The sequence below is a fragment of the Catharus ustulatus genome, chromosome 3 (assembly GCF_009819885.2).
Source record: "Catharus ustulatus isolate bCatUst1 chromosome 3, bCatUst1.pri.v2, whole genome shotgun sequence".
NCBI lineage: Eukaryota > Metazoa > Chordata > Aves > Passeriformes > Turdidae > Catharus > Catharus ustulatus.
In genome coordinates, this window is record NC_046223.1 from 32,400,159 (window position 1) to 32,425,336 (window position 25,178).

General features: G+C 45.8%; 1 protein-coding gene across 2 annotated transcripts in view; it reads left to right on the plus strand.

Annotated features, from left to right (window-relative positions):
* Positions 1-25,178, plus strand: part of MDGA1 (MAM domain containing glycosylphosphatidylinositol anchor 1) — a 137,436-nt gene that overhangs the window by 22,188 nt on the left and 90,070 nt on the right. For both annotated transcript variants that reach the window (XM_033053755.2, XM_033053756.1), the window contains exon 2: positions 24,558-24,697. In XM_033053755.2, coding sequence (XP_032909646.1) covers positions 24,558-24,697 — 140 coding nt within the window. The remainder of the gene's footprint in view (positions 1-24,557; positions 24,698-25,178) is intronic.

A 25,178-nucleotide genomic window follows, 5' to 3' on the forward strand; every position in this document is an offset into this window, starting at 1 on the left:
CGTGCACTCCCAGCCCCATTGCTGGTGAGAATCAGGAAGGATCTTGATGCTGCGCACTGATCAGCAATGAAGAAAACATCCATGTGTTATCAACAGTTTCCAGCACAAACCCAAAACAGATCATACTAGCTGTTATGATAATTAACTCTATCCTAGCCAAACACAGCACATTCTTCATCCCTTAAAGATACTGTTTGTTGTGCTCAGGTCCATACTATCCAATGCACTCCCCTTCCTACTCTTTGGTATAATTCACAATTACCATTCCCATAGCTGATGGACCAACCCTGTGAAAGGTCTGCAGAATGTCCATAAATATCTACAAAATGTCCATTCAGTCCATGACTTCTGGCTCCATCTGTTAGAGTGATCACTTGGGACAGGAGATGTGCTGTGCTGCATGGACTCACTGGGCACCAACGCCAGCTCAGGTCATGGCACTACTTTATTTGCACTGCTCCTTGAAATGCTTGTCTTCCATTGGTTAGGGTGGTTCCTGCTATAGTAATGCCTTAACATGTAGCTAGAATAACTCACCTTTAAATCACTGTAACACACTGTATTTCCATTAGAATCTCCATCAGAGCTTTTGGCTCCCAGCTTGGATGCTTCCTTGCTCTTCACCAGCCTTATATCTGCATAAGAGTCATGATTTAGTTATGGAAGGGATTGTGGGCATGGAGGGAAGAAAAAGGTTGAGAAATGTAATCCAAAGAAACTTAAGGCAATTCTCATGCTACAGGATGAGACTTGCTCTTTATACCACATCTATTCTTGTCTTAGATACAGAACAGAGAACTGAGTTTTAACTATTCTGTCTTTCAATAAAATATCATCCCCCAGGTGAGCAGAGATTTGCTTTTCCCCAGGCAGGTCTGATGCTGCTCCCTGTTATTTTCTCTCTGAGAGTAACCTTAATTCTCTCCAAACAACTGAAGCAGACTATTCCCTTTTTTTTCCCCCTACTCTTCACCGAAACTACCCACTCATTTTCCAGCCTCACTTGGGCTTGGCAGCCAGCAGCATTAGTCAGGAAGGTATTAGAAGGAAAACAGCATGTATGCCTTTAGCCAGATAAACCTGGAATTTCTACTTGTCATGGTGCCCAGGGAAATCCATTTGCAGATCTGGCTGGTTCCAGTGGCCTCCTGAGGTGAGTCCTTCCCAGAGCACTCACACACCCCAGGAGAATTAACAACTTAGGATGGGACTGTGTCTGGGCTAAAAAACCCTCACTGCTTCCCACTCTCCTCAACCCCTGACACCAACCCTCCCTTAAAGCTACTGAAAATGTGCCTTCCCTGGGTGTCTAACTCATGCCTTTTATGAAGGAACTACTGCCATGGGTGCATAGGTGAGGGTACTCTGAGCCTTTAGCCATTAGCTGCTAGGTTGGTTTTTTCACCCTTTCTTTTTTCAGTTGCATGAATCAGAACATGGGATACAGCAGAAAATCTCTGGTTTGGGAGAACATGGAAACATCTCCCAGTGCTTTGGTAGCATCAGTGGGCAGTGAATGGTGAAAGGCTGTCTTGCTGTCTGTGTCAGTGTGGCTGTCCAACATTGCACTAGTCTTTTGGCTTGCCTTGTTACCTACAGATTAAAAAAATACAAAAATCACCGAATGGGTTTATGTTCTGTTCTAGGCTTTATTTTTTATGACTACAGAAGGATTTTCATGTTTTATGTGAGATCATACTAAATGTTCCTCCTTCTCCTGCCTTATTCAAGTATTTATACTGCAACAGATCATTAAACTATCTGAGCTCTGCCCCCACATGGATGCATTTCTGTGGCAAGTGGGCTGATTTGGGTGAGACAGACCATGAAACTGTCTATAAGTGTCTAATTGTTCAAGGAAGAAGGGAGCTTGGAAAGGGAGAAGTGATAAAGGTGAATGGACAAGGATCAGCCTCCAGTTGGAAGAACCTGGCTCAAGTGATGAATCAGAGTCAATCACAGGTTGCATGTTCCACAGCCTGAAACCCATTGTTGAAAAATTTGTATGGGAGACCTTGTGCTTTCCCTGATGAAGGATCCAGCCTACTGTAATGAGTGTTATTAGGTTACTGGGAGGGCAGTGCCAGTGTTTGCTGTGGGGCATGGCAATCCCAACAAGTTCTCATGGCTGGGCTGACTACATTTCTAGCTGAGGTAGGTAGCTCTTGCATTTCCAGCTGCCCTTTCCACTTGTGTCCTTCCTCCCTGCCCCTGGATTTTTCAGACAGTGCAGCCCTTCCTGGCACGCAGAGCTATGGGGATGTGAAACAGGGCTTAAGGAGACTGAGGGGCTCCATGTGTTTGGGTAGTTTGGAAGTGAAAGACCTGCAACCATGTGGACTGCTGGCAAGGCTGTGCTGGAAGCCTCCTGTGGGAATCAGGCATTTGCACCAAGAGTGCTGGCTTCTGCCTCAAGGCAGTGCTTTACTGCTTAAATGCCACCACTGCTAAGAAGGTGGCTAGCAGACACTGTTTTAATAAACACCAGAAAGGCTTTCTGTCTCAGTCACCTATTACCTGCTCATCACTTCTCTCCCTTGTGTTATTCCTCAGGGGCTGGATTACTCCAGCAGCAAATCAGGTTGCTTATGAGTGGAGTAACCCCCCCATTTTGTAGCACCTCTTTTTCTGGGCCCTTGGGGAGTTTTGGGGCGTGAGCTATTGCAGTGAGTGTTACCATAGGGATGGACCAGGCAGCTTTGCTAACCTGTGTTGGATACCAAACAGAAAACGGACCCTGAGGGCCCTGTTGTTTCCTATACTGTGATTCCCTCTGTGGAAGGCTGGTAAACGTGTGACTGGGCTGTTGGACTGGGAATTGCAAGGATGAGCACCAAAGTGGCTGTTCTGCGCTGTTGCTGAATACTGCCATAGCTATGGGAGCAAATGAATACAGTGAGCTCCTGGACTGAACAGCTAACTCCCTGAATATCCCCGTCACAATCCTTATTCTCTTTGTGCCCTGTTCCCTTACTTGTGCAGCTCCTGACCAGCCTGCCAGGGAGGCACGAGCATCTGCCCCTTTCCAAATGAGAGGCCTGTACAATGCTGAGAGGAAAGGCAGTGGTCTGAATCCCTTCAGTCTAAGCACTTGCCCTCCAGAGAGGAGAGGTGATGTGTCTGTTTCCCCTTTCTCCCACCTCCCTTTCTCCAGGTGTGATGCAGGCTCCCACGAGGTGCCACAGTACTTCTGCCTTTGGAGAGGAGCAGTAGGTCGGGAGCAGGACTTGCTCCCTGGAAGCTGCATCCACTCTTATCCCAGTAGGCCACCATCACTATGACCAAGAACCAACAAAATAATGCAAAATGACACAGTTTGTGACCAGTGCCCTGCTAATCAGTGTCATTTCTGTGCAGCAGGAGCAATGTTACACAAGGTCTGCAGAGTCCCCTGCAAATGGATGCAGGATGCTGAACTGAGCGCAGTTAACACTCCCTGAGTGCTCCTGAGGGAAAGGGAGAGCAGAGGCTGTGCTCTGTGAGGGAGCAGGGATTGCAAGCCCAAGTCTTGCTTGAACACTCTAAATTCATCTTTAGGACTCTAGAACAGCCTTTAGGTCTGGAACAGATATTGCCATGGGATTGCACTGCTAAGTGAGCCCCACTGAGCTCCCATTCTGTTGGTCAGTGTGGCTCCAGTTTCACTCCCACTGCTGCTGTGGGGATGCCTCGTGCTGTTCCAGCATGTTGAGTCTTCCTATGCCACAGAAAAGATTAAGTATTTCAGGAGAGAGTGTGTAGATGCTTATCCTCGTGCCTCAGGTTTTTTTCTGCTCTCTCTATCAAACTCCCTCAGCTGCCAGGCACCCACTGGCTCCAGCAGCAGCCTCTTGCCTTGGACTCATGCTCAGCAGCTCAGCAAGGGGAGTGCAAAGAGAACACAGAGGGGAGCTAAGCTGAGGAGTCTTCCCATTTCCCAAGAGTGCTTTGATCAAGGTGCCAGGATCAACGAATGAAGTGGATCTCTAAGACTTTTGTTGCCCCCGTCAGGCACTTCGGAGCCCTCAGTGTGACACGGGCTGAGCTGCCAAGCCTGGTCTCAGCAGGTGACAGCTGCTCCTGCAGCCTCGCTCGCTCTTCTGCCTGGTAGCGGGATCTCCTTAAACGCATCCGTGCATTTGCGCTATGACGAGCAAAGCTCGCAGGGTAAAGCCAAACAGCTTGATGTGGGAGCTTGGGCTCAGCTCTTAGATGGAAATTGTAGCTCCCTGTACACATAATGCCTTTTGCATTTTGCCCAGGAGCAACACAGTAGCGATAAAAATATCCCTTAGGTAGCAATTCTCATGACATTAGTCCCTAACCTGCCTGGAAATATCCTGATCTGCAATGCTTCTGGCCCAAGGTAATTTAGCAGAAGCTTGTGATTGCATTGAGCTCCAAGCACATCTGAGCTTTGCTCAGTGAAGCAGTGTTTGTGGAATCTCAGACTTCATTATCTTGGGGTTTGCTGGATTTTTATCTGAAGTTATGTGGGCTGGAAATCTTGCAGGTCCGGGCACGTGGGATCACAAAATCAATTCGTCCGTCTATTAAATAGGTGTAATTCCCATCAACTGCAGTGAAAGTTACCATTTTGCAGCAGAAGGTGGAATTGTATCCCTGCATATTTGACACAGAAAACCCATCATTTGGCTTCCACTGGGCCTTTTTCCAAGGTCAGTGCACTTTCCAAGTTTCTGTGACCAGTGTTTCACTCAGTCTACAGTGGACAGTGTATCCCACCACCCTGCTTTACCATTATGTGGGATGGGGTGGAGAGCAAAGGCTGCTGCCAATTTATTTTGTTCCTTTGTTTGTACATGGGTTTTGTTTTACTTTCTAACAGTCTCCATTACGTGAAGGCTTGGAGTTTTTGTTTGTTTGTTTGTTTTTCTTTTTGTTTGTTTTTTCTGGATTATATTAAGCATTAAAACTGTCAAAATTAATTCTTCCTGGCAGACCTCCCTTTCCCCCCACAAGGTAGCTCCAATCCCACCTCCTCTGTGTTTTACTTCAGAAAAGAACAGCAGTGTTATCAAAGCTGTGTGATTGCTGCTGAAGAGCAGAGATGGTGGTGGTGGTGTCCTACCTGTCCCCTTGTGATCCTTCTAGCAGAGGACTCATCTTCAAGCCCACATTGGCGTGGCACTTGCACTGGCTGTAGCTTATAGTACATGAACTTATTTCCATGGCTGAAACACTGCTGCTGGGTTGTCTGGGGGTGGACACCTTGCTGTAGTAAAGCTTGAGCATGAATTTCATTGCAGATGAATCAGCCTAAATGCTCAATCAGCCCAGCATTGGCTCTGTCCTTGCTGTTTCAGGGTGAGACAAGGCTGACATCAAGGAGTGGATGAAACATCAAGGAGTGTTGGTTGGCTAGGACACGTAGGGATGATGAGGGCTCTGGCCTTCGTGCTCACTTCATGCCTGTCAAAGCTCTCAAAGTTAGGGCTGGCAGTGGCTGTTGTGGGAAAAATCCCTCTCTTCAGGGGAACAGGAGAAGTGGGCTTTGCTCTCCAGGGTCTTCTGTGCTCTCCAGCTTGTTCCTGCCATGTCTGCAACAGGAATAGCCAAGGCTTAGACCTTGTCAGAGCTGAATTTCTGGGTAGGCTGAAGGATAAGGGGCCCAGCCTTGTCTTTACTTGTTCACAGATACTTGTAAGGTTGGAGGGGGAAAAGGAGCAGTCTGACACTGCTGACAGCTTTTTCCAAGCACTATTTAGCTATGGCCTGTACCATATGTGGACTTCATGTGAGCTGCAGGCAGTGTGCAGTGTTTCCCACCTGTGTGGGAGTCTGGCTGTTTAAAACAGACCAGGTTTGGCTTGGCTGCTTCTCACAATTTGTAAAATACCAGGAAAGCTTCAAAGTAGCCATGTGCCGGAGATAATGAGGGTGAAATCTTTCCTGCCTTGATAATGCACACTTTTCTGGTCTTATCTGACAACACCTTAGGACTGCTAAGACCTGTACCTACATTGCTTTGGCGATTCAGAGTCTGAGTGAGCCTTTTGCTGCCAAGACCTTCATCCAGGGCACAAGCCCAGGGCAGTGCCACTGTCTCCTGTGCCATGGAGCCAGAGCTGTGCAGCTGACACCTGGTCATAGGAAACCTGCAGTTCTCCCATGGGTGCTTTGTGAAAAGAGGTGACAGATACAGAATATTCTGAAAATTGTTTGGCTGCAGTTGGTTGTTAGGGTGTATTTGCTTTATGGAAGATTTGCTGGAGGATTTTAAAAATAGTGAAGTTCAAGGATTGAAAGTCTGCATATTCCCAAAGCTGAAGTCACCTATGCAATTGTGTCCTCTCTGGTATAGTGTCCCAGTGTAATTGATAGCTATATTGGTATAAAGCTGGTGCATTTTTCCTTACCTCAAAGTTGCTTCTTAAAGAGCATTGTTAGTGTGAACAAAATCAAATGCATGCCTGTACCACTCTGGAAAGGAATGGAGCACCAAGTTGCAATTTATTTGTGTTTGTGAAAGACCAGAATCACTTTTTTTCTATTTCCCATGAGTCATGGCCAAATTCCAACTTAGGTTATTATATTCTGTTCCCTAATTCCCTCTGAAGCTTCAAATCAGTTTAGATTGCTTTTCCCTTTCTAGCCTGAGCAATTAGATAATGTTCCTGAGCCCTGTTAACCAGCTGTGTTCCACCTCAGAGGAAGCTGTGCTCTGCTTCTCGTGAAAGCAGCCCCTGACTCCCAACCTGTGTACATATGAAGTCTTTTTGATGTGACAAATGATAGAAAAATGTGAGGCAGAGTGACCACTTCTCACAGCTGGGGTGTCTGGCATCTCCACTCTGGCTAAGGCCAAGCTGCAGAAGGTGCTGAATTCACTCATGGTTCTGCAGCATGCACCAGCTGTCCAGGATGGTTTTGATCAGAGTATCAGGCTCTGTAGCAGTGCTGATGGGAAAGTAAGGGGGGTGTTGTGTTTCAGGGGTGGCAATGGCATTTGGGGTAACAGGCTGCAGAGGAGAGAGAGATAAAGGCAGGATTGAAGGGGAGTGCAGTGCTCATGGCATGGGGAATTATGAGCTGCAATATGGGGAGGGGGAGGTGCTCGAGGCAGTTCTTCCTAATGGCTCCACACTGCATATATGCATCTAATTTTCCTTGTTGCACTTTCCAGCAGAGCAGCTGGTGATGCTAATCCTTTGCCCTTATTGCTCATGTATAGCAAGGATTAGCAGAGCTTCCTGCAATGAAGCACAGCCCCTCCAGCTTCTCCCCTGTAAAACCAAAGATGGTGAAGGGACAGGGCAGGGACAGGAGGTGTGTTACACTGCTCTGTAGCACCACATGTTTTGTATTCCTTTTGAGTCTCAAGTGAGTCAGTGTAAGTGGCTTCTCGGGATTTAAAAGTGAGTAATGAGTGAAGTCCCACAGTGTTTGTTTAGTTTCTCATGTTCCAATGTTCTCATGTTTCCCATCCCATGGACTCTTGAGTGGCTGTTGTCTTTCTTGCTGTGGTGCAGTTTGCTTCCCATCATCACTTGAAGTGCTCTAAAGAGAAAGGATGTCTTGCTGTGGTGGTGTATCAGACACTACCAAGGTAATTGATAATCACACCTATTACTGTAATACCTTATGTGAGCTCAGATCCCCTTGCTGTGTGCCTTCAAGAGATAAACAGAAAAGATGTCATGTCCCCTATAAGACAGGTGCTTTGGGTGCTGCTGTTCCAGCCTGTCTTAACCCTCTCTCTGCAGGGACGACTGGGGTTGAATGCCAGAACAAGTTCCTGATGAAAGCAGCTGTGGAGATGCTTCTCTGGGGACATTTTAAAGCTTGGTCAAACTCGTCACTGTTGAGCAGCCTGTAGGGAAGGCTTGTAGATGACCTGGCCGTGCTCAGGGACTCTGAAATACGTGTGGTTCCTTGAAATCTATCTGTATCTTCTCTGAGTTTTACTGTTGGCCTGTTTGCCTGTGGAAAGTGTTGGCATATCTGTATGCACATGTTCAGGGGAAAACCAGTATTGCTTTTATCCCTTTGGCATTAACCAAAGAGAATTGGCACCAGAAGAAACCATGTGGGCAAATGCAGTAAATAAGAGTGAAGCCTGATGAACAGTTGCACAAAAAAAACCTCCAGCTCTTGGACATCCTGTTGATTTTGGAATCTGCCAGGGAGCTACTGTTGCAAGCTGTGTGTGTAAAGTCAGGATAGCCCCTATCATTTTATATAGTATATAAATAGTACATGTACAATATATAAATAGTACCTGTACCAAATAGTCCCAAATATAAGGGTGTGTGATGTGAACTCAGTCATGTGAGTATCTGGAGGGCTGTTTGCGTGTATGGAGACACTGGGAGGGAGGTACTCTGGCTGCATCTGCTGTGCTAGGGAGAAAGTACTCAAGCAGTTAAAGCAATCGCCAGCAATTTTCCTTTTCTGGTGGTAATTGTTCTTCAAGAGACTTTCCAAATGCTTCTCCATCTTTGTGCACTTGGAAGTAACTGTACTGCAGAGCACTTCAGCAGCCACATTTCTCATGCTGAAGAAATTTGAAGTTGCTATGTATTTTTTGCAGTGCCACTGAGCTGGTGGCTCTTGATGCATAGGACTGGTAGCTGCTGGTGCTGCAGGGGACTTGAATCCTGCACAGCCTCAGGAGTGAAATTTCTCTACACTTCCAAGCTAGTGACTGGAGGCCAGAACTTTGTGTGACCCTGTGGGTTTACAGCTTTCTTTCAGCTCTCTTACACGTCTCTGAGCATATTTCACCTGGTTGCTGTCTACCCCAGGCAGCAGTTCCTGTGTAAAAGTTGTAGGGTCAGAGCTGTGCTGCTTTAGCTGTGTTTGGTATTTCTCACTGCATTGAAAGGGTTTCTGGGGTGCTCAAGAGTTCTAGTTACCCAAAATCAGCCTTAAATTGAACGCATGATTATCACCAGACACAAGAAAATACTTGGCAGTGTCTTGGAGATGGATGATTATTGGGCTTAATTAATGGAGAGCAGTCTGTCCCCACATGCATCTGTCTCTGCTTCCTCATCCTTCCTATCAGTATCAGCTTAGGTTTGTTTTTAATTATTTTTTTAAATGTTGCACAGAACAGTAAAACCCACATCAGATTACTGAGGATATTAATCCTTCACACTTCTCTAGCACATTACATTTTATCCAATAACAGACGTTTGCTTTACCAACATTAATTACAAAGCTTCATAACCCCCCTGTGAGGAAGGTAATAACTACAATAAGACTTAGCATTTATATGATTTTTGCATCTTAAAAAATTCATATAAACACTAAGCCTTAAAATACCCTGTCCATGGTAGTGCAATTGGTCAAATAACACATGGTGAGACAAAGATGCACCAAAAAGGAGAGAACCTGATTGCCCAAGGTCACACATCAAGGCAATTACTAAAGGTTTTGGGGTTTCTTTCTCACTCTGTCTTCCTTGGTGTCGTGGCTGAGCAGGGATGTATGAGGCTGGTAGAGGGTGAAAACTATAATCTGAAGACCATTAGGTCCATAGAAGTGAGCAAAAGTACAGGATACCATGTCTCCTGGATGGAGTTGGGGTAGTTTGAGATTAATAGGGTCCTGAAGAGCTCACATCAGTGCTCAGTGGTGACTGCTGGTTTGGAACATTGCTGCTGCAAATGAAATCCTTTGAAGTGTATTGAGCAACTCCCCAGCTACCTCCGGCGGCTTTCTGCCTCCTCTGTGGCAGGCATCGACACGGGAAGCACATAGCTGATAACAGCCTATTGTTCCCCACATGTTCTGGGATACGATCAAACAGGGAGAGAAGTCTGGAGCATGATGGTTGTAAGATGTGACAGAGTGGCTCATTTTTGGGTGTTCAGCAGCACACATGCTTGTTGGCCTGGGGAAAGAGCAGCAGTCCTGGTTGTACCCACTGCAGGAGCAAGACATGACTTGTTTTTTTCTCCCCCAGCCAGTTTCTTATGTTTGTCCAGGCTAACTTCTGTCTCTCCAGATGAGAATTAGCAAAAGTGGTTTGCAAGACTCAAAATGGTTCTTGGTCGTTTCCCCAAAATTTATACCAAGCAAACTTTCATGACATTGGGTTTCGAAATGCCCCAAGGTAGGTGTGCTGCCCATCTCAGTGAAACAGACTGGTGGTGCCTTCGTGGTTGGTGACAAGTCTTGTGGGACAAACTCTGTGAAACAGCTTCACAGTCCCTGACAGCTGTCAGTCTGGTGGACCGATAGAGAGGTATGCTCCTCTGGGGCATAATCAGATCCAAAGTTTTTACCCTCAGTGCAAAATTGGAGTAGACTGAAACTGGTTGTAAAACTAGATTTTAGAAAGTAAACCAATTCCTTGCCTGATGGACAGCACAAAGGATTTGCTCATCTGAGGGGTGGAAATTCCAGTAAATTCACATTTTCAGAAGCTGTGCATCATTCCCTCTGCAGACATTGGTCTTGTAAATTGGAAACCCACTCCCTAGTTTTGTGTTCATTTGTCCCAGGGTGTTCTGCAGAAGGCTGGGTTGGTTGAGGTTTTTTAAGAAAGAAGGCTGGTTTCAAGACTTTGCTCTCTGTGTGGATTTGCTTTTCTCCTGTCCCCTACAGAGACCAAGGGACCATTTTGTTCTCCAAGGGATGGACTACTCTGTGTCATTCCACATGCAGCTGAAGGACCAGGAGTGTTTTAAATAAAGTGAAATTTCTTATTAATATCAAGAAAACCTCAAATGGAGCTGAGGATAAGTGATTTCAAAATATACTGAGGTCTTAGCCTGCCCTTGGCCTCACCTAAGTAGGCCAAAGCTTTTTCCCTTGCAGAAGAGAGCTTGAGAACAAAAGTCTTTAAAGAGCTTTCCTCTTCAGAGATGCTTTGGCTTTGAGGCTGGTGCCTGTCAGCATTTTAGTCTCTCATAGCTTTATTTCCTTCGTGTCAAAGATCATCTTACTTCCTTTGCAAAGCTGTCAGCCAGACCCTGGCTGCTTTGATACAGCTGCATTAGTCCCTGAGTCCCCTGTTGAACAAGCTGCTCAACAATGTTTGCACAAATGCATGATCTTGGGTAGAGAATTAATCCCTGTTCTTACCCCCTGTGCAGTCAGCCAGCTGAGAAATTATTTTAAACACTATCCCATGTGGATTAGTGCTTTCCCAATTTCCTCTGCAAGTCTCTGGTGTTTCAGATGATCTTTTGACTCTGCACAGATGCAGAGTAATAAATTCAAAACCTTGCTTTGTGGAACTTTTGCTCCTAAGTTCATTGCTGTTGGTCTCTCACTGGGGAGCAGCCAAACCATCATCAGCCTGCCTCACTTCTCCTTCCCTGTGTTTCAGTTGTAATCAGATTTTTCTTTTTTTTGCAAAACTCTTTGCTAATCCATTTTCATTTTTCCCTTTTTTCCCCCCTCCTTCCCGCGGTCTGATTGTCTGAGCTGCTCCAGCTGTTTGTCAGAATGAGCTCCATCAATATAGCCAGGATGTGGCATTGCCAGAGTTACCCTTATTTTGCAGGGTCTGGGGGATGCTCTTGAGGCCAACATCTGGCCCTTGTGGCTAAAGAGAGCTCTTTATAGTAATGAGAGAGGTCTTTATAGTAATGACCCAAAGTTCATCCTATTTGCTGGAATAGCCTTCCAGTAGTGTATTAGTTAATCACAGTAGCTCCAGTTAATTAATCACATGTATTTCCAGGGTGTGGCCCCATCTGGGAATAGCTGCAAGTGGAAAGGAGACTACAGTTATGATCCCACTTCTCACACAAAAATAATGTTATGACACAAAATTATGTTAGGGTCTCATTATTAAAAGATACCTCTGCCCAAATTAAGGTGCAAATGAGAGCACATGCCAGAGTCAATAGTATGGATTTTATTTAACACTAAATGTGATGTAGAGAGAGATAGATAGAAAGGGGCAGGGTGAGGAGACGGTGTTAGAGGGAGACAGGCACATTGTAGTCACCACCACATGGGTTCCTGCTGGTCTCTTTGGTGGTAGGAGTCCCCACATGTTCTTCTGGGGGTAGCACTTTTATACTGTCTGGGAGATGTATGTGCACTTTGCACAACTTGGGATGGTATGTCTGTAAGCAACTGCTTCCTTTTCTCACAGTTTGCCATGATGGAAATTTTTGCCCAGATAGGCTGCTCAGATCCTTCTTACCAGGCCTGGCATCTTTCTGTTGTTGCCATCTGCATTTTCCCCCAGAGTGTGCATGGTGGAATTTTGTCCATTGTGCCAATTCCAAACCTTTCACATCCATGCAGGACTGAAATTCACCCTCCTGTTTCCCATCTTAGCCGGTTGGGGTGGCTTATCTTAAGGAAACTTCCTTCTTTGGCAGTGCTCTGAGACAAGTTAACTGCATTATTTAAGTCCTGACAGCTACAGAAGGCCAGAAGTGGTAGGTCAAAACTGAAGAGGCTGAAAGTGAACTTGTGTTTTGTTGCCTCCGAAAATGCCTGGAGATGCCACTTGTCCACTGGGCATTTACTCCCTTATCAATTCCAAAGCCTCCTGAGCAACAACAAACAGAAAATTGGAGTAAGGAGTGCATGCCCAGGAGAGGCAGTGGGCCAGATGTGCTGCACAGCTGGAGAGGAGTAGATGGATATTCTATTAAAGGGAGACAATGCAAACTTGTTACAGTGTCAAGAGCATTTCAGTGCGTGAGCTGCATGTGGTGCATGTGGAGTGACAGAAAATGCTCTGTGTGCAGAACCTTACAGAGGCGAGGAGGGGTTCCCCATGTTTTGCCAAAAGCAGTGGGGACTCCAAGAGGGTTGTAAAAGACTTTCTTCTAGATTTTGTGTGCAAGGGGAGATGAAGTAGCAGTTCCTGCACCCGAATTTCACTGCCATCATCCTGAAGTCCTTGCACGTGAGGACACCCTTTGGCACGATGTCCTGCCTGGCAGCTTCAGAACGATGACTCAGTGTTTTGTGGAAGTGCCCCTAGCAGATCTGGTGGTAAGAATGAACTCTGCTTTGCACATAAACTGGGAATTTGATATTTTTGTTATGTGTGAAAATTGCAGCTTACCCTCTACAGATTTACAATGTGTAGTCCTTCCTCGAAGAATGAATTTGCACAGAATTTGCAAGTCAATGTATTAATTGATTTGAATTAAGACTAATTTTTTTAAAGTATCCTCAGTAAGGAGTTTAGTGTTTGTCAGTCTGTTTCTTTGTCTGGAATTAATAACGTAATAACACAGGCTCTTCAAACATGGCATGTAATTAGAATTCATTGAAATCTTATGTCTAGGCTAAATTTGAAGAAAATAGTTTGTAATTAAACTAAGTTATTAACAGTTTCTATATCTAATTATTGTGACTGTGTGGTTTTCCTCTGGTTTAGGTGGGAAATCATTATCCCAAACTCAAACCAATTGAGGACTTCAAATGAGCACTAATTCAGAGGGGAGGTATGCACAGTTAAAACACCCCAAATAATACCAAGTCTTTTCAGTTATGGTGATTCACACCAGCAACATTATGACTAAGATGTATTACTACCATCAGCTCCAGCTGAGATGGAACTGAGATTTAAAGATACCATGTATTTTCCCTCTTATTCTGAACCCTTGGCGTAATGAGCAGAAGAGAAATGAATGCTCCCTTACCCTGCTATATATGGGATTTTTTTTTCCCAGTGTAATATTCAATTAATTTTCTGAATAAGCTATTCTTGCCTCAGGGAATAATTGCAAGATTTCTGTGCAGTTTGGAACTCTTCGAATAGCTGTGTGCACTGGTACCTTTTAGCTCTGTTTTCACCTGGATGCAGGTCTTGCAATGATGCATCAGAAGGCTTCTCCATCCACATCCGCAACATGTTACATGGGTTCAGGCACTTCTTAGGAGGAAGGATTTTCATTCTACCCTCTACCCCTCCTTCCACTCCTCTCTGTCTTTGTTAGGAGAAGGCAGAGAAAACAAAGAGTTGACAGAGATTAATATGCTCTATGAATCAAAGCTTCTGGAAATGGTTCTGTGGGTTAGTTACCTTCCTGGTGAGAGTAGGAGACTTGTACAAAATTTCCATTGAACTATTCTTTTCCATCCCCAGAAAAATGCCAAGGAACTTGGACAAGAGTATTTTAGATGGCGTCTATCTAGCACTCCTTTGTTGCCTATTTTGTTACAGCTAATTAAAAGAGAAAAGCCTTTTAATATTTAAGCACCATTAACTTGGCTGAATTATTAAATGTCAATTTGCATTATGTGCATAAAAGGATCAATAAACAAAGAGAATAAAGCAATGGGGGCGCTGGAGCTAGAGAGATGTCAGCTCCTCTTATCGGAACCAGAGGGAATTGCTCGGTTGTCTGCCAGTTTGTGGCTGTTAATTATTGGTACTCAAGAGGGAAAGTGCCAGGGACTTTCTAGGACTCTGTTCACCAAAGGCACTGCAGGGACGTAAAAGATGCTGTCAAGATAAAACATTACTTGGCTTGGTTTCCAGGGGTGTCACTCGGCCTCTGTTGCCTCAGTTCTGTTGACAATTTGCTGGCATTTGCTTTTGATGCTCTCTCCCTTCCTTTTGGGTGGAGCTTGGCCTTTGCATTGTAGACTGGAATTAGGTATGGATTGATCCCTGGCTGTGCTTTAGGCTTCCTCCCCAACAATGGCAGAGCCAGAGCACAAGAGCAGCCCTTCCCTGCTTAACAACCTGGGGAATAAAAGCCTTGGTGTTTTGTGAGAGCCTTCATTGGAACTCATTAAAACACAAAGGTTTCTTTCCACTGAGGGGCTGTGTCACAAGCAGCCTCCCTGGATCATCAGCAGCACCCGTCTCCAGCCCTTGATCTTGCTGGGAGCAGGGGGGTGCTCGGCAGAGGGGTACCAAGTCTCTGCAGTCCCCATGGTCCTTGGCATCTCTGCCAAGTTTGCCAGTGATTGGTTGTGCTGGGCTTGATGGTTGCCTGTCCTGTCCCACCAAGTGGCTCAGAGCTGAGAGCAGATCTTGTGTTTTGATCCCCTGAGAGGTGACTTTGCTGCAGGGGATGTGGGGTGTATGTGGGATGGGCACTGCTCTTCCTACAGCTTTGGACAGAGACAAGTCCCTGCTGCCCATCATTTTTCAGTAGTAAAATTGGGCTTTTGATTTGTACTTCTATCTCTTTCATTTAGTTCTAAACAGGCTTTCAGTGAAATTTTATTTCAGTGGCTTTTTCTTGTGGCTCTTACCACTCTCTCTTGCTCTCATTCCCCTGTCCCCCCTCCTGCCCTCTGTTTCACAGTTGAAATAGCCTTTTGCTTTCCGTGGAAGATGGGGATAGCAGTAGGTAAACATGGCCATTTGTTGAATCTTTCCTCTCCTGCGTGAAGAGAATGTTTGCACTGCCATCATGGCATGATTGCTCTCACATCCCCAGCTCACTCTGAGCCGCCTGGATGGGGCCCTGGAAGCAGTGGAGCTGTGACAAGTGAGGATTTAGCATTGATTCTGTGCCTGAGTATTTACCCAGCTTCGCACAGGGGCTTTGTGGTCTGCACAGAGCTCTGTGCCTCTGCAGAAACTCTTTTGGCAGAGGTGGAACTGCTTTGGACATGTACTTAGGGGGGTTTCCAGGAGAGCTGGGGCACCAGGTAGTCAGTGCCTTGCTTTGCTGCCCCATGTCTGCACACCCACCCTCTGGGGCTAGCAGCCCTGAGCATACATCATCCCCTTTGGCTCCCCATGTAGATAGATGACCTCTCCTTTGACAGCTCTTCTCTGTCAGTCCTTCTCCTGTCCATCAGCCCCCCGTTTCCACCTCAGCACTGAAGAATTTGCACCTCAGGGTTTAGTATTTTGTGCAGCACCAGCTGGTGTTTCGTGGAAATGATCCTATTCTTATGCAATTTCTGATAGTGTGCTTTGATTGCATACTGGTTTGGTTTTTGTTCTATTTCTTCTCTTATTGTTTTTAGTATACCTAGAGGTTGAATTAATTTCTCTTCCTGTGTTTCCAGAGTGAATTTTAACATGTGAGTGTGACTCTTGTAGAGTTTTCATCAGCAAAGTCTGGGGCATTCTCCCTGTCCCACTGGCTGGGGAATCCAGTTTGAAACCACTACCTCTGCTTTGCCTTACTTTTCATGATTCAAGAACAACAGCTGTCATCTGATTTTTTTTTCTGGTTTTGATATGAAAAGGAACCTGTAGTTATTCATTGATTGGACTTCATGCACCTTTGCTGCTAATCTCGTCTACAGATGATTAGCAAATTGACTTTTTTTTCCCCCATTTTGAAGGACTGAAGTGTCTGTGTTGTGCTCTCCTTTCATCTCCTATGTCAAATGATCCAGCCATGAAACAACAGATGAGTTTCAAAGTACTCTGGTTTAAAGATCTGTGCACATAGACCCCTTTGTTGAAGAGTCACTGTTGTACCAAAGGGGTTCAAAGTATAAAGAGGGAGAAAAAGCAGAAGCAGCAGCACAAGTGTGCTTCGGAAATGAGCTGATCTTGAATTCAGGGGAGAGAGGGTAAAGCCCTTGGGACCATTCGAACAAAGCCCATTTATTTGCCTGCACAAGTTATTAGCAGCAGATGGTGGGGACATCATCTTTTGGACTTTGCTACCAGTGCTGGCAAACTGCAGCATGTCTGTGCAAGGCATTTTTCCTGTCTGAGTGGAGATATGCAGCTTCAGTGGTGCTGTGACGGAGAGGCAAAAGAGGGGGAGCCAAAGTGTGAGATGCATCTCCATTTGAGCCAGCCTTGGCTCTCTGGTGAGCTGGCCCTGAGGGCTGGGCACAGTGAAAGCTGAAACCAAAGGCCAGAGGGTCTGCAGTCTTTCTGGGTGCCTGTAGCTGTTCATTGCCCTTCAGAGGGTGGTGGATGCATGGAGCAGCTGGAGATTGGCTCAGGGGACTGGAGACCTAGTGAGAGTTTTCATAATGGAGACAAATGATCAAACCTACTAAGGAACCTGGTGCTCGCCTGTCCTGCAGTACTCACCTGTTCCTGCAGCACAGGGACCAGACAAACAAATGTCTGCGCTGCCCATGTCCAGTTGAGTTCCTCTCTTTGTAGCCCTTTTTTCTCCGACTGGACTGTTTCATTTTTGGGTATTTTACCAGCTGACAAACAAGTCATTCTGTTAGTGGTCTATATCTCGTAGATTAGAGGATTCCAATCCCCAGTCTGCTTGCCTGATTTGTGTTTTCACTCTAAATCACTCAGGGGATTTAGAGCGGTAACCAGAGAAGAAATGTGCAATATTTTGAGCAATCAGCTTGGGAGCATCTCCTCACCCAAGTATCACCAAGCTCTCTGTCTCATTGGGTTTTGCACCAAGATATAGAGATACAGGTCAGGCTCTGTAGCTGGCACAGCAGGAACTGGGTTGGGAGAGATGATAAAGTCTCTTTTAGGACCATTATAAGACAACCATGCTTTTTTCATTTCCCAACCAAAGCTGGAATCTTCCAGGACAGTGTTACTGAGGTGCAGGCTCTGACTGCCCCTGCATCCAGAGCCCCTAAGATTTGAAGACAAGATACTTCATGTTGCTGGCATTGAGTCGTCTATAGAAATTCCACTCAGGCATAAGAGTTAGGCAGTAATGTAGTGTTTAAGACACTGTAATGCTCTGTGTGTGTGTAACATTTGTCACTTGATTCTTACCAAACAAAGCTGCTGAACAATTTTGGTCTTCTGCTTAACCCTCTTGCAGTTAGGTGGATCTATGTAAGAATATTTTGGGAACATCTAGGAAAGCTAGTGAGCTGCTGCAGGCAGTGGAGTTGGAGATTGAGGTGATCAGTGATGATCTGGTACTTCAGTAAAGCACATAATCTTGCTTTGGTTTAAAGTTGAACAGTGGTCTCAAGAGCAGGTGTTGCAGTCACTGGGGGGTGTACCTGCTATTCATGACATCTCTCATGATTTGGTTGCTGGCATTTTTCTAAAATAAACAAAATTATAGAGATGCTTCAAGGAAGTGACATTGATTAAGCAAAAAGTTATTTTAAGACTGTGGAAATCATCTGGCTGTGCTTTACAAAAAGAAACTCGATTTCTGGAGATGCAATCAGACAGAGATGTAAAGATTTAGTCTTGGTCTCTTCCAAGGGAAGAAAAATCCCATGCTATTTCAGGTAGCCAAGTTTCATGCATGTGATTACTTTCCACACCTCTGTCATTTATCACTGAAATTTTTATTTTTTTTGTTATTGCTCAAGAGTAGCTGTGAAGTGTTGTGTAGGGCAGACCTCGTACTTTGCGTATCTTGGATGTGGTATTTTTGTGGGTGAATTGATGTTTGTGTTTTAATCATGATCAGTGTACAAACACCAAAGGAGTCAGAGACGTTTTGCCACTGAAACATGATGTGTTTCCTGATAAGCTTTTTAAAATTTTATGTTATATATATATTTAATTCTTTTTTTTTTTTTTTGAGGATATGTAGTTTGAGCTGCAGTGAAAACACCAGGGCATGAGAGCCAAAGAGCCTCGGTGGAGATCTGCCTTGTTTGGGGTTGTACCCCTTAGTAGCAGTAGTTAGGGAAGGCTTCCTGATGTCTTTTGCTTTTGGACAGTACTGTGGTAGCACAGAGCTCCCAAGTCCGCAGATGACATTGAAGAGTCAACAGGAGGAGCTTGGACAAGGCACAAGTCCAAGGAATGGGAGGAGATGCCTGACTACGGATATGCTTTGATCCTCAGCTGTCCCTGGGCCTTCTGCATTGCCTGTCTCTGTGCTGGGGGACCAGCCTTGTGTTGAAAGCTGGAGTTTAATCAGACTGAACTGTACCAAGCACCTCCCATGGGGCAAGTTCCCTGTAGGGACTGGGCTCCCTTTGCCATTTTACTGTGCAAAGAGGCTGTGAAGGGCTGAGGTGAGGAGCAGGAGACCCCTGGACAAGCAGCCAGGGAATGTGTTTGGAAAATGGTGGTGGCACTTGGTTTGTAAAATGGGCTCACCTGGGCAGGCTGCACAAAGACATCCAATGCCTGAGCTCGATTACACCCACCCATTGCCACCTCCTCTGCCTCTGCTCTTGTGCTGGTCTTAACTGATGGGTATGGCAGGTTTTTCTTCAGCCATTAATACAATATTGATCCACAGCCCTGCTGACAGTGTTAATGGACACTGATTGTGTATTATTATTTCCATAATTGTCCTCAAGCTGGAGTGAATTCTCCTTTTCAAATGGCCCATCGATATCGTGCCCTGCATTGTGGGCTGGATCTGGCCTGCTTAATTTGTTTTGTCTAAAGTTTCAGCAAAGCTTGTGGTCTTCATCCCTGGTGGAGCAATCAGCGAGACCAGGTGAGCAGTGCTGGAGCACTCATCAAGGCAGTGTCCATCCCCTCCCAGAGCAGGGTGTTTTGTTTGGCCATCAGGATGCTGACCCTGCAGACCCTTCCCGTTGTACCAGAGCTTCCTTGCTGCTGCCGAGCGTTGCTAGCACATCTCTTCCCTTTATGGGTGTGCTGGCTTTCCTTTGTGCTCTGCTGAGGGGACATGACCCCTTCCTCGGAGCTCGCCCCTGCTCTCCACACACATCTGTGCATTGCCTGAGCAGATGGGATAAAATGCTACCAGCAGCAACTTGGAGGCCTGAGCTGCCCCTTGGGTGCTCTGTAGCTAACAGTGCTGCAGGGCAGTTCCTGGGGAGACAGGTCTTGACAGTGCCTCTTCAGTGAGAAATTCCACATGTGGATTTCCTTACTGAAATGCTTATTCAACCCCACCATGGTCCATAAATACCATGAAGTGTTTTCCCGTTTCTAGGAATTCCCTTCAAGATGCATCTGTTACATGCCACTTGCTCAGGATGGGAAAAGTGAGGAAAGGAGACAGGCAGGTTCTTAAGAGGTTTAAGCTGCAGATTAGCAGCTGATGCCTTCCTCCTTTGAGTGTAACTAAGCAGTGTGCGTCTTGGGAGCCTGTGAACAGGAATGGGAAGGACCTTGGCTTCTTTGCTGAGGGTATGTGCAGAAGAGACTGAATTATGTCTGCACCAGCTGCATGGAAGATCATTGCTTGCCTTGCAAAGCAGGGTGGTAGATTCAGTCTGAGGAAGATGAAAGCTCCAGTGCAGCTTCCCTCTCTCCCCACCCTGGAGGAGGATGGTAGCAGAGGTGGGTGGATTCCATGCCCCGTGCGTTCAGCTGCAGCTTTGGAGATGAACATTCTTCATCCTTGAGGCAGTCAGCAGGACGAGCAGATGGCAAGGGTAGTGGTGGGACAGTCAAACAGTGATGGCTGCTGCTAGAGGGCTGAGCAGGCAGCAGAGAAGTGCAGCAGGTGCTGCGCTGCAAAACGGGGGAGCAGCAGCCCCTGTGCTGACAGTGACTGAGAGAGTGTCAGTGCAGTATCTGTCACTCACCATCCTCTCTGTGAGGGAGCTCTCATCGTTGTCATTATACTGATGATATCTGAGGTTCAAAAAGATGAATGGCTAGACCTGTGAACCAAATACAGATGACTCAGTCCTCTCCAAAAGACCGTTTCTCTCTACTTTTCTACACTTTCATGGTATTAGTAACCTCTAAGCACCAAGAGTCTCATAAACTTTCCAAGTTATGGTAATAACAACATTGTACAGTACACTGCACTGGGAATAAAGTTATTTTATCCACTTCAATTTCCTTTTGTTTTAATGTGTAAATATATCAAGTGAAAGCGCAGTAGGAAATCTTGATACAGAGGCCAAATGCATTACAGGCCAGCCATTTTCTGAGCAAGGACCTAATGCTGCATGTTCATAGCCTGATTTTTTTTTGCCTTCTAAAGCATCTGACACTCAATATGTGACTGGCCTAGTTTCTCTGCGGGACTTTGTATTGAGAGCCTTCCCTAAGTCAATGTCTTACCTGAAAGTGAAATAAAAGTAATGATACCTCTGTCCCTGAAAATTCCTGGGGACAATCTGTCCCTTCTTCCCCCACAGAGGCCATCAGAGGTCTTCCTTGGGTCTCTGCTTTGGGGCTGGCTGGCCTGAAGTGAGGGATTCTGCCCCAGAAGGACTCAACAGGGGAGGGAGGCTGTCTGTTCAAGAGTTGTTCTGTGTGGAGCACTGCTGAGAATGGCTGCGGTTGCTCCTTCATCTCAGCCTTTCTTTGCCTTCCTAAGGGCCTTCTGTGGAACTGTTACTCTGACAGGCATGGTCCTGCCATCCTGTTGTGCTGGCAGTGTGCAAGCTGTCTGCATGCTAAAATCCTCCAGGAGACGTGGGATGATGTCAAACAATAATGTATTCCTTCTGTTCAAGCACATTAAAAGTGCAATTAATCCTTGCAGTCTCTCTGCCCATCTGTAATACAGCATGAGGAGACTTTCCCAGCCTTTGTGTGCTGTGGCAGACTGAGCTTGAAACAGAGACCTTCCTGAGTCTCATCTTGTGACTTAATGCAGTCCCCAAAGAGCTGAATTTGTTCATTGCTCAGCCCCCACTTACTAATGTCAAGTTATAACCAAACTAGAGGCAGTGTCTCACAATTCTGTGCCATCTACCTGAGTGCTTTTCTTTCCAAGACAAGTCAAGCTTTCTGAGTTCCCTTTTGAGAGATCTGAGTTCACATGGGATTTAAGATGTGGAATAATGGTGATTGTTCTGCTGAGGACCTGGTGCTATTATTGTCAGAGGAATGCTACAGCTTAATCAGTGGAGGTTCCCTTAAAGTGACATCCCTTTCCAATGATTTAGCTGAAAGTTGTTAGTGATGGTGGCACAAGGAAGTTCAGACACCTGCAAACAAAGCCAGATTTATGTACCCTTGCTCGTAAGCTTCATTGCAGCTCAGTGTATCCAGGGAGAATTTGGGAGAAGAGGACAAAATTATGACCCAGGGCTTATCCCCAGGGCTGTCGTTTTGTTGTAGTCTAGCGCCTTACAGGGATTAGTTTAAATAATGTTTCTCTCAAACTCAGGGATATGCCAGCAAATTACACCAGCTATTTTGGCACCAGAATAGTTGCACAAAAGCCTTCTAATCCTCTACCACTCTAACTAATGATTTTACCGTGGAAGTTCCCCATGTGGAAGTGCCTCTGGACAAGTGGTAGAAGAGAGTTACAGAACACAGGTGAAATAATGGAAGTGGAATAGACAAAGGGAAGAGTGGAAGTTGCAGTGCTTGCTTTGTATAGCATATGGGGCATGGTAGAGCAACTTAAGAGCAGCATTTAACTGGGAGCTAGAGCTGCAGATAAATATTCTGATTCTCCATGGGATGTCTGGAAATTAGTTTTTACAGCAAGGTCATGTTTGCAAAGGGAGAATAGAGCCACCAGCTGGCAAATGCAGCCCAGAGACTGTGAAGAGAGGTTACCAAAGCCTTGCTGCTTCAGGGTGCCAGGACCTGCTGAAATGCAGGCAGCACAGTTTGGGGGTTGGGGGAATGTGGCATAGGATGGGAAGGGATGGAGTCTCTCTTTTATTCAGCAGAGATCGATCAGCATCACAGCTTGTGTCTCAGCCCTGTAAGCAGTGCTCTGCAGTACAGTACAGGAGCTAAAGGTGTTATGGCAGATCTGCAGAAAGCTGATCTGAGGGCTGAAACAGCACAAGAGGCTGTCATTTGTATCAAGGTGTATTAGCAAAGGTTATGGAGGCTTCTGAATTCCTCCCCTGCAACTGTTGGCTTGACAAGCATTCATGATGTCTTTTCTTGATAAATCACTATTTTAATTTATTTACATATCTGCATGTATATCCACACATGTATGTATGTACCAACACACAGATGTGTGTAAGCATGATATACAGGTTTGTGCTTTCTCCTGGCTTCGAAAAGACTCTCTACCATCCAGCCAGGGGAAGGTCACTCCTCTGCTCAGTGGTGTCAGTGAAACCTTAACAGTCAGTTTTGGTATTCCATGGTGCCTGAGCGATGGCAGGAATCTTAGGAGGCCTGCAGAAGAGGAAAACAGTAGGGGCTGAGGGATTTGTCCATGTTTGTGCCATCATATTATTCCAATAGGCATGTTGCTTCTGTCTGTCAACAGTTTGGAGAGTAATAATGATTTTAACAAAGTGCCACCAGGCTGGAAAGATGGAAGTGATGGAAAATGAGAGATTAGCTTGCTGTATGTGCACTGCTGCTTGCCTGGATGTTGGGTGGCCATGGCAGGCTGTAAAGCCCCGCAGCAAGGGCAGTTTCCCACTAACCCTGAGTCTACTTTCACGTCCCTGCTGTTTGATCAGTGCATTGTGGTGACATCAGTTTATAAAGGCTGGTCTCAAAGGCAGATCTTCTCCACTGCCTGAGCCCAGCCTGTCCTGCTGTCTGTACTGCTGGTGGATCAAACCAGCAAAAAATCTAAGTGCTTCTCTTGCCCTGGTGATTAGGTCTAGAGCATTTTGGTCATGCCAAGGGAATGAAAATAATTTTTTAAAAGGCAGTCTTTGAAGCTCAGCTAACCTTCAGGAAAAAGTGGGTGCTTGGTTCAGCTTTAACAGGTTGTGCAAAATTTATTCTTGTTTAGGAAGGCGCTCCAAGGCTCATTGCTTTAAATCCTTTGATCATGTCCTCTGTGGTTTGTTCATTTTTGTTGTATTGCACTAATGGGAGCTAGAGCTGTGACTCCAGAGTCACCTGAAAGCGTTCTAGCAAGCTGTGTCAGTATCACAGGGGACTGTCAGTGAGACACCAACTCTGAGGCATGTTTGTGGGTTTCTCTGTATCTTGAAGTGCAACAACTGGAGTTTCCCCCTCAAACAAGCACAGGTGTGCAGCTGGGCTTCACAGTCACCTTCAATGCATCTCAGCCCCTTCTCTGATCCCACAAACGCTTTGGAATAGGGAGCCAAAGACTGTTTGCACAGAAGTTCAGAGCTGAGGCTTTTTTCTTCATAAAGTCCTGTTCTGCTAGGGTTTGTGTCTTCCTGCTTCTTGTCAGAGCTGTTGTGGGCTATAGGTGCTTTTTGGGGTTGTGGCATTTTATAACTTTGTTTTGGGAACTTTCTGTCTACGTACTTTTCCACTAAACTGGTCTTCATCCATTTTCCTGGCTGGACTGACAGTAGTTGGTCTCCATTAGCAGCCTTAGGTGGAGAAATCCCCTACACATTATGGGGTCCTCTGGTCCTGCAGAGGCTGTTTCCTCTGGCTCAGGGCTGACAGGCTGCTATTTAATATGGGAAAGACTTGTTTTTCCTGTTACACCTATTCTAGGGATATGTGCTAATAGCTGTACAGAGCTCAAGGCCTTTTCTGACTCTGCTCAGTAGTTATCCCAGCCCCCTGCAAGGTAAATCATAGTAATCAGGCTTATTTTAGACAGGCATGGAGCAGTTGTGATTTGACCAGGTCCCTGCTATAGCTGCTTGCACACATTCCTTCCTGGGAGAGACGACAGCAGGACATTTTTAGTCCTCAACCCGTGCAGGAGGGTACACCTCAAAAAAGCTCCATATTCTGCTTTTCAGTGTCTAGAGCTGCTCATCCCAACAGAACCAAAAGTTTTTAAATAGCAGTTGATATCAGTCACTCAGAAAATGGGGAAAATTGTTTAATAATATATCTCCTAAGACTCATTGCCAGAACTGCCTGGCTCTTCCCCTCTGTGGCTTAAGAGGTGGGAGAAGCCACCCTGGGCAGTGAGCATAAGGAGAAGGGGTACTGCTCATTTCCACCTTTACCTCTTCTTTACTTTCTACAGCTCCTGCTCAGGCCCAAATCATCCATGCTGGGCAAGCATGCGTGGTGAAGGAAGACAACATCAGCGAACGCGTTTACACAATTCGGGAGGGGGACACGCTGGTCCTGCAGTGTCTGGTCACAGGACACCCCCGGCCACAGGTAAGCCTCCAGTCTCACCTGTTATCCCTGCTCCCCCATGGCACTTGTTTGTAGTCTTCACATAAAAGACAACTGTGGGCAGTGTTCAGCTTTCTCCTACATGTTTGGTTCAGGTAGGGATGCCCCATTTTGTAAGCACTTAGCTTGTTAAGATAATGAAACATTTAAGCTCACTTTCGTGGAAAACAATCCACAAAGCTTTGCAGAAGCTTACAGAGACCTTCTACTTGTCTTCAGTATGTGAAGTCCATCCAGAAACTGAAAATCTGAACTGAAATCTCAAATCTTTAACCCTCTTACTACAAAATAGGAACATCCTAGAAGATGCTTCCCATTATGTGCTTGCCTTAGGAGTTGGTCCTTCATGGTCCATCCATTTCTCAGCTTCTCTGGATGTACAACCAAAGAGATGCTGCTTGGGGGAGTTTGGGAAGTTGTTGGTAATGAACTTCCCTGAGCCCCACGCAGAGCCTGCTGTTCA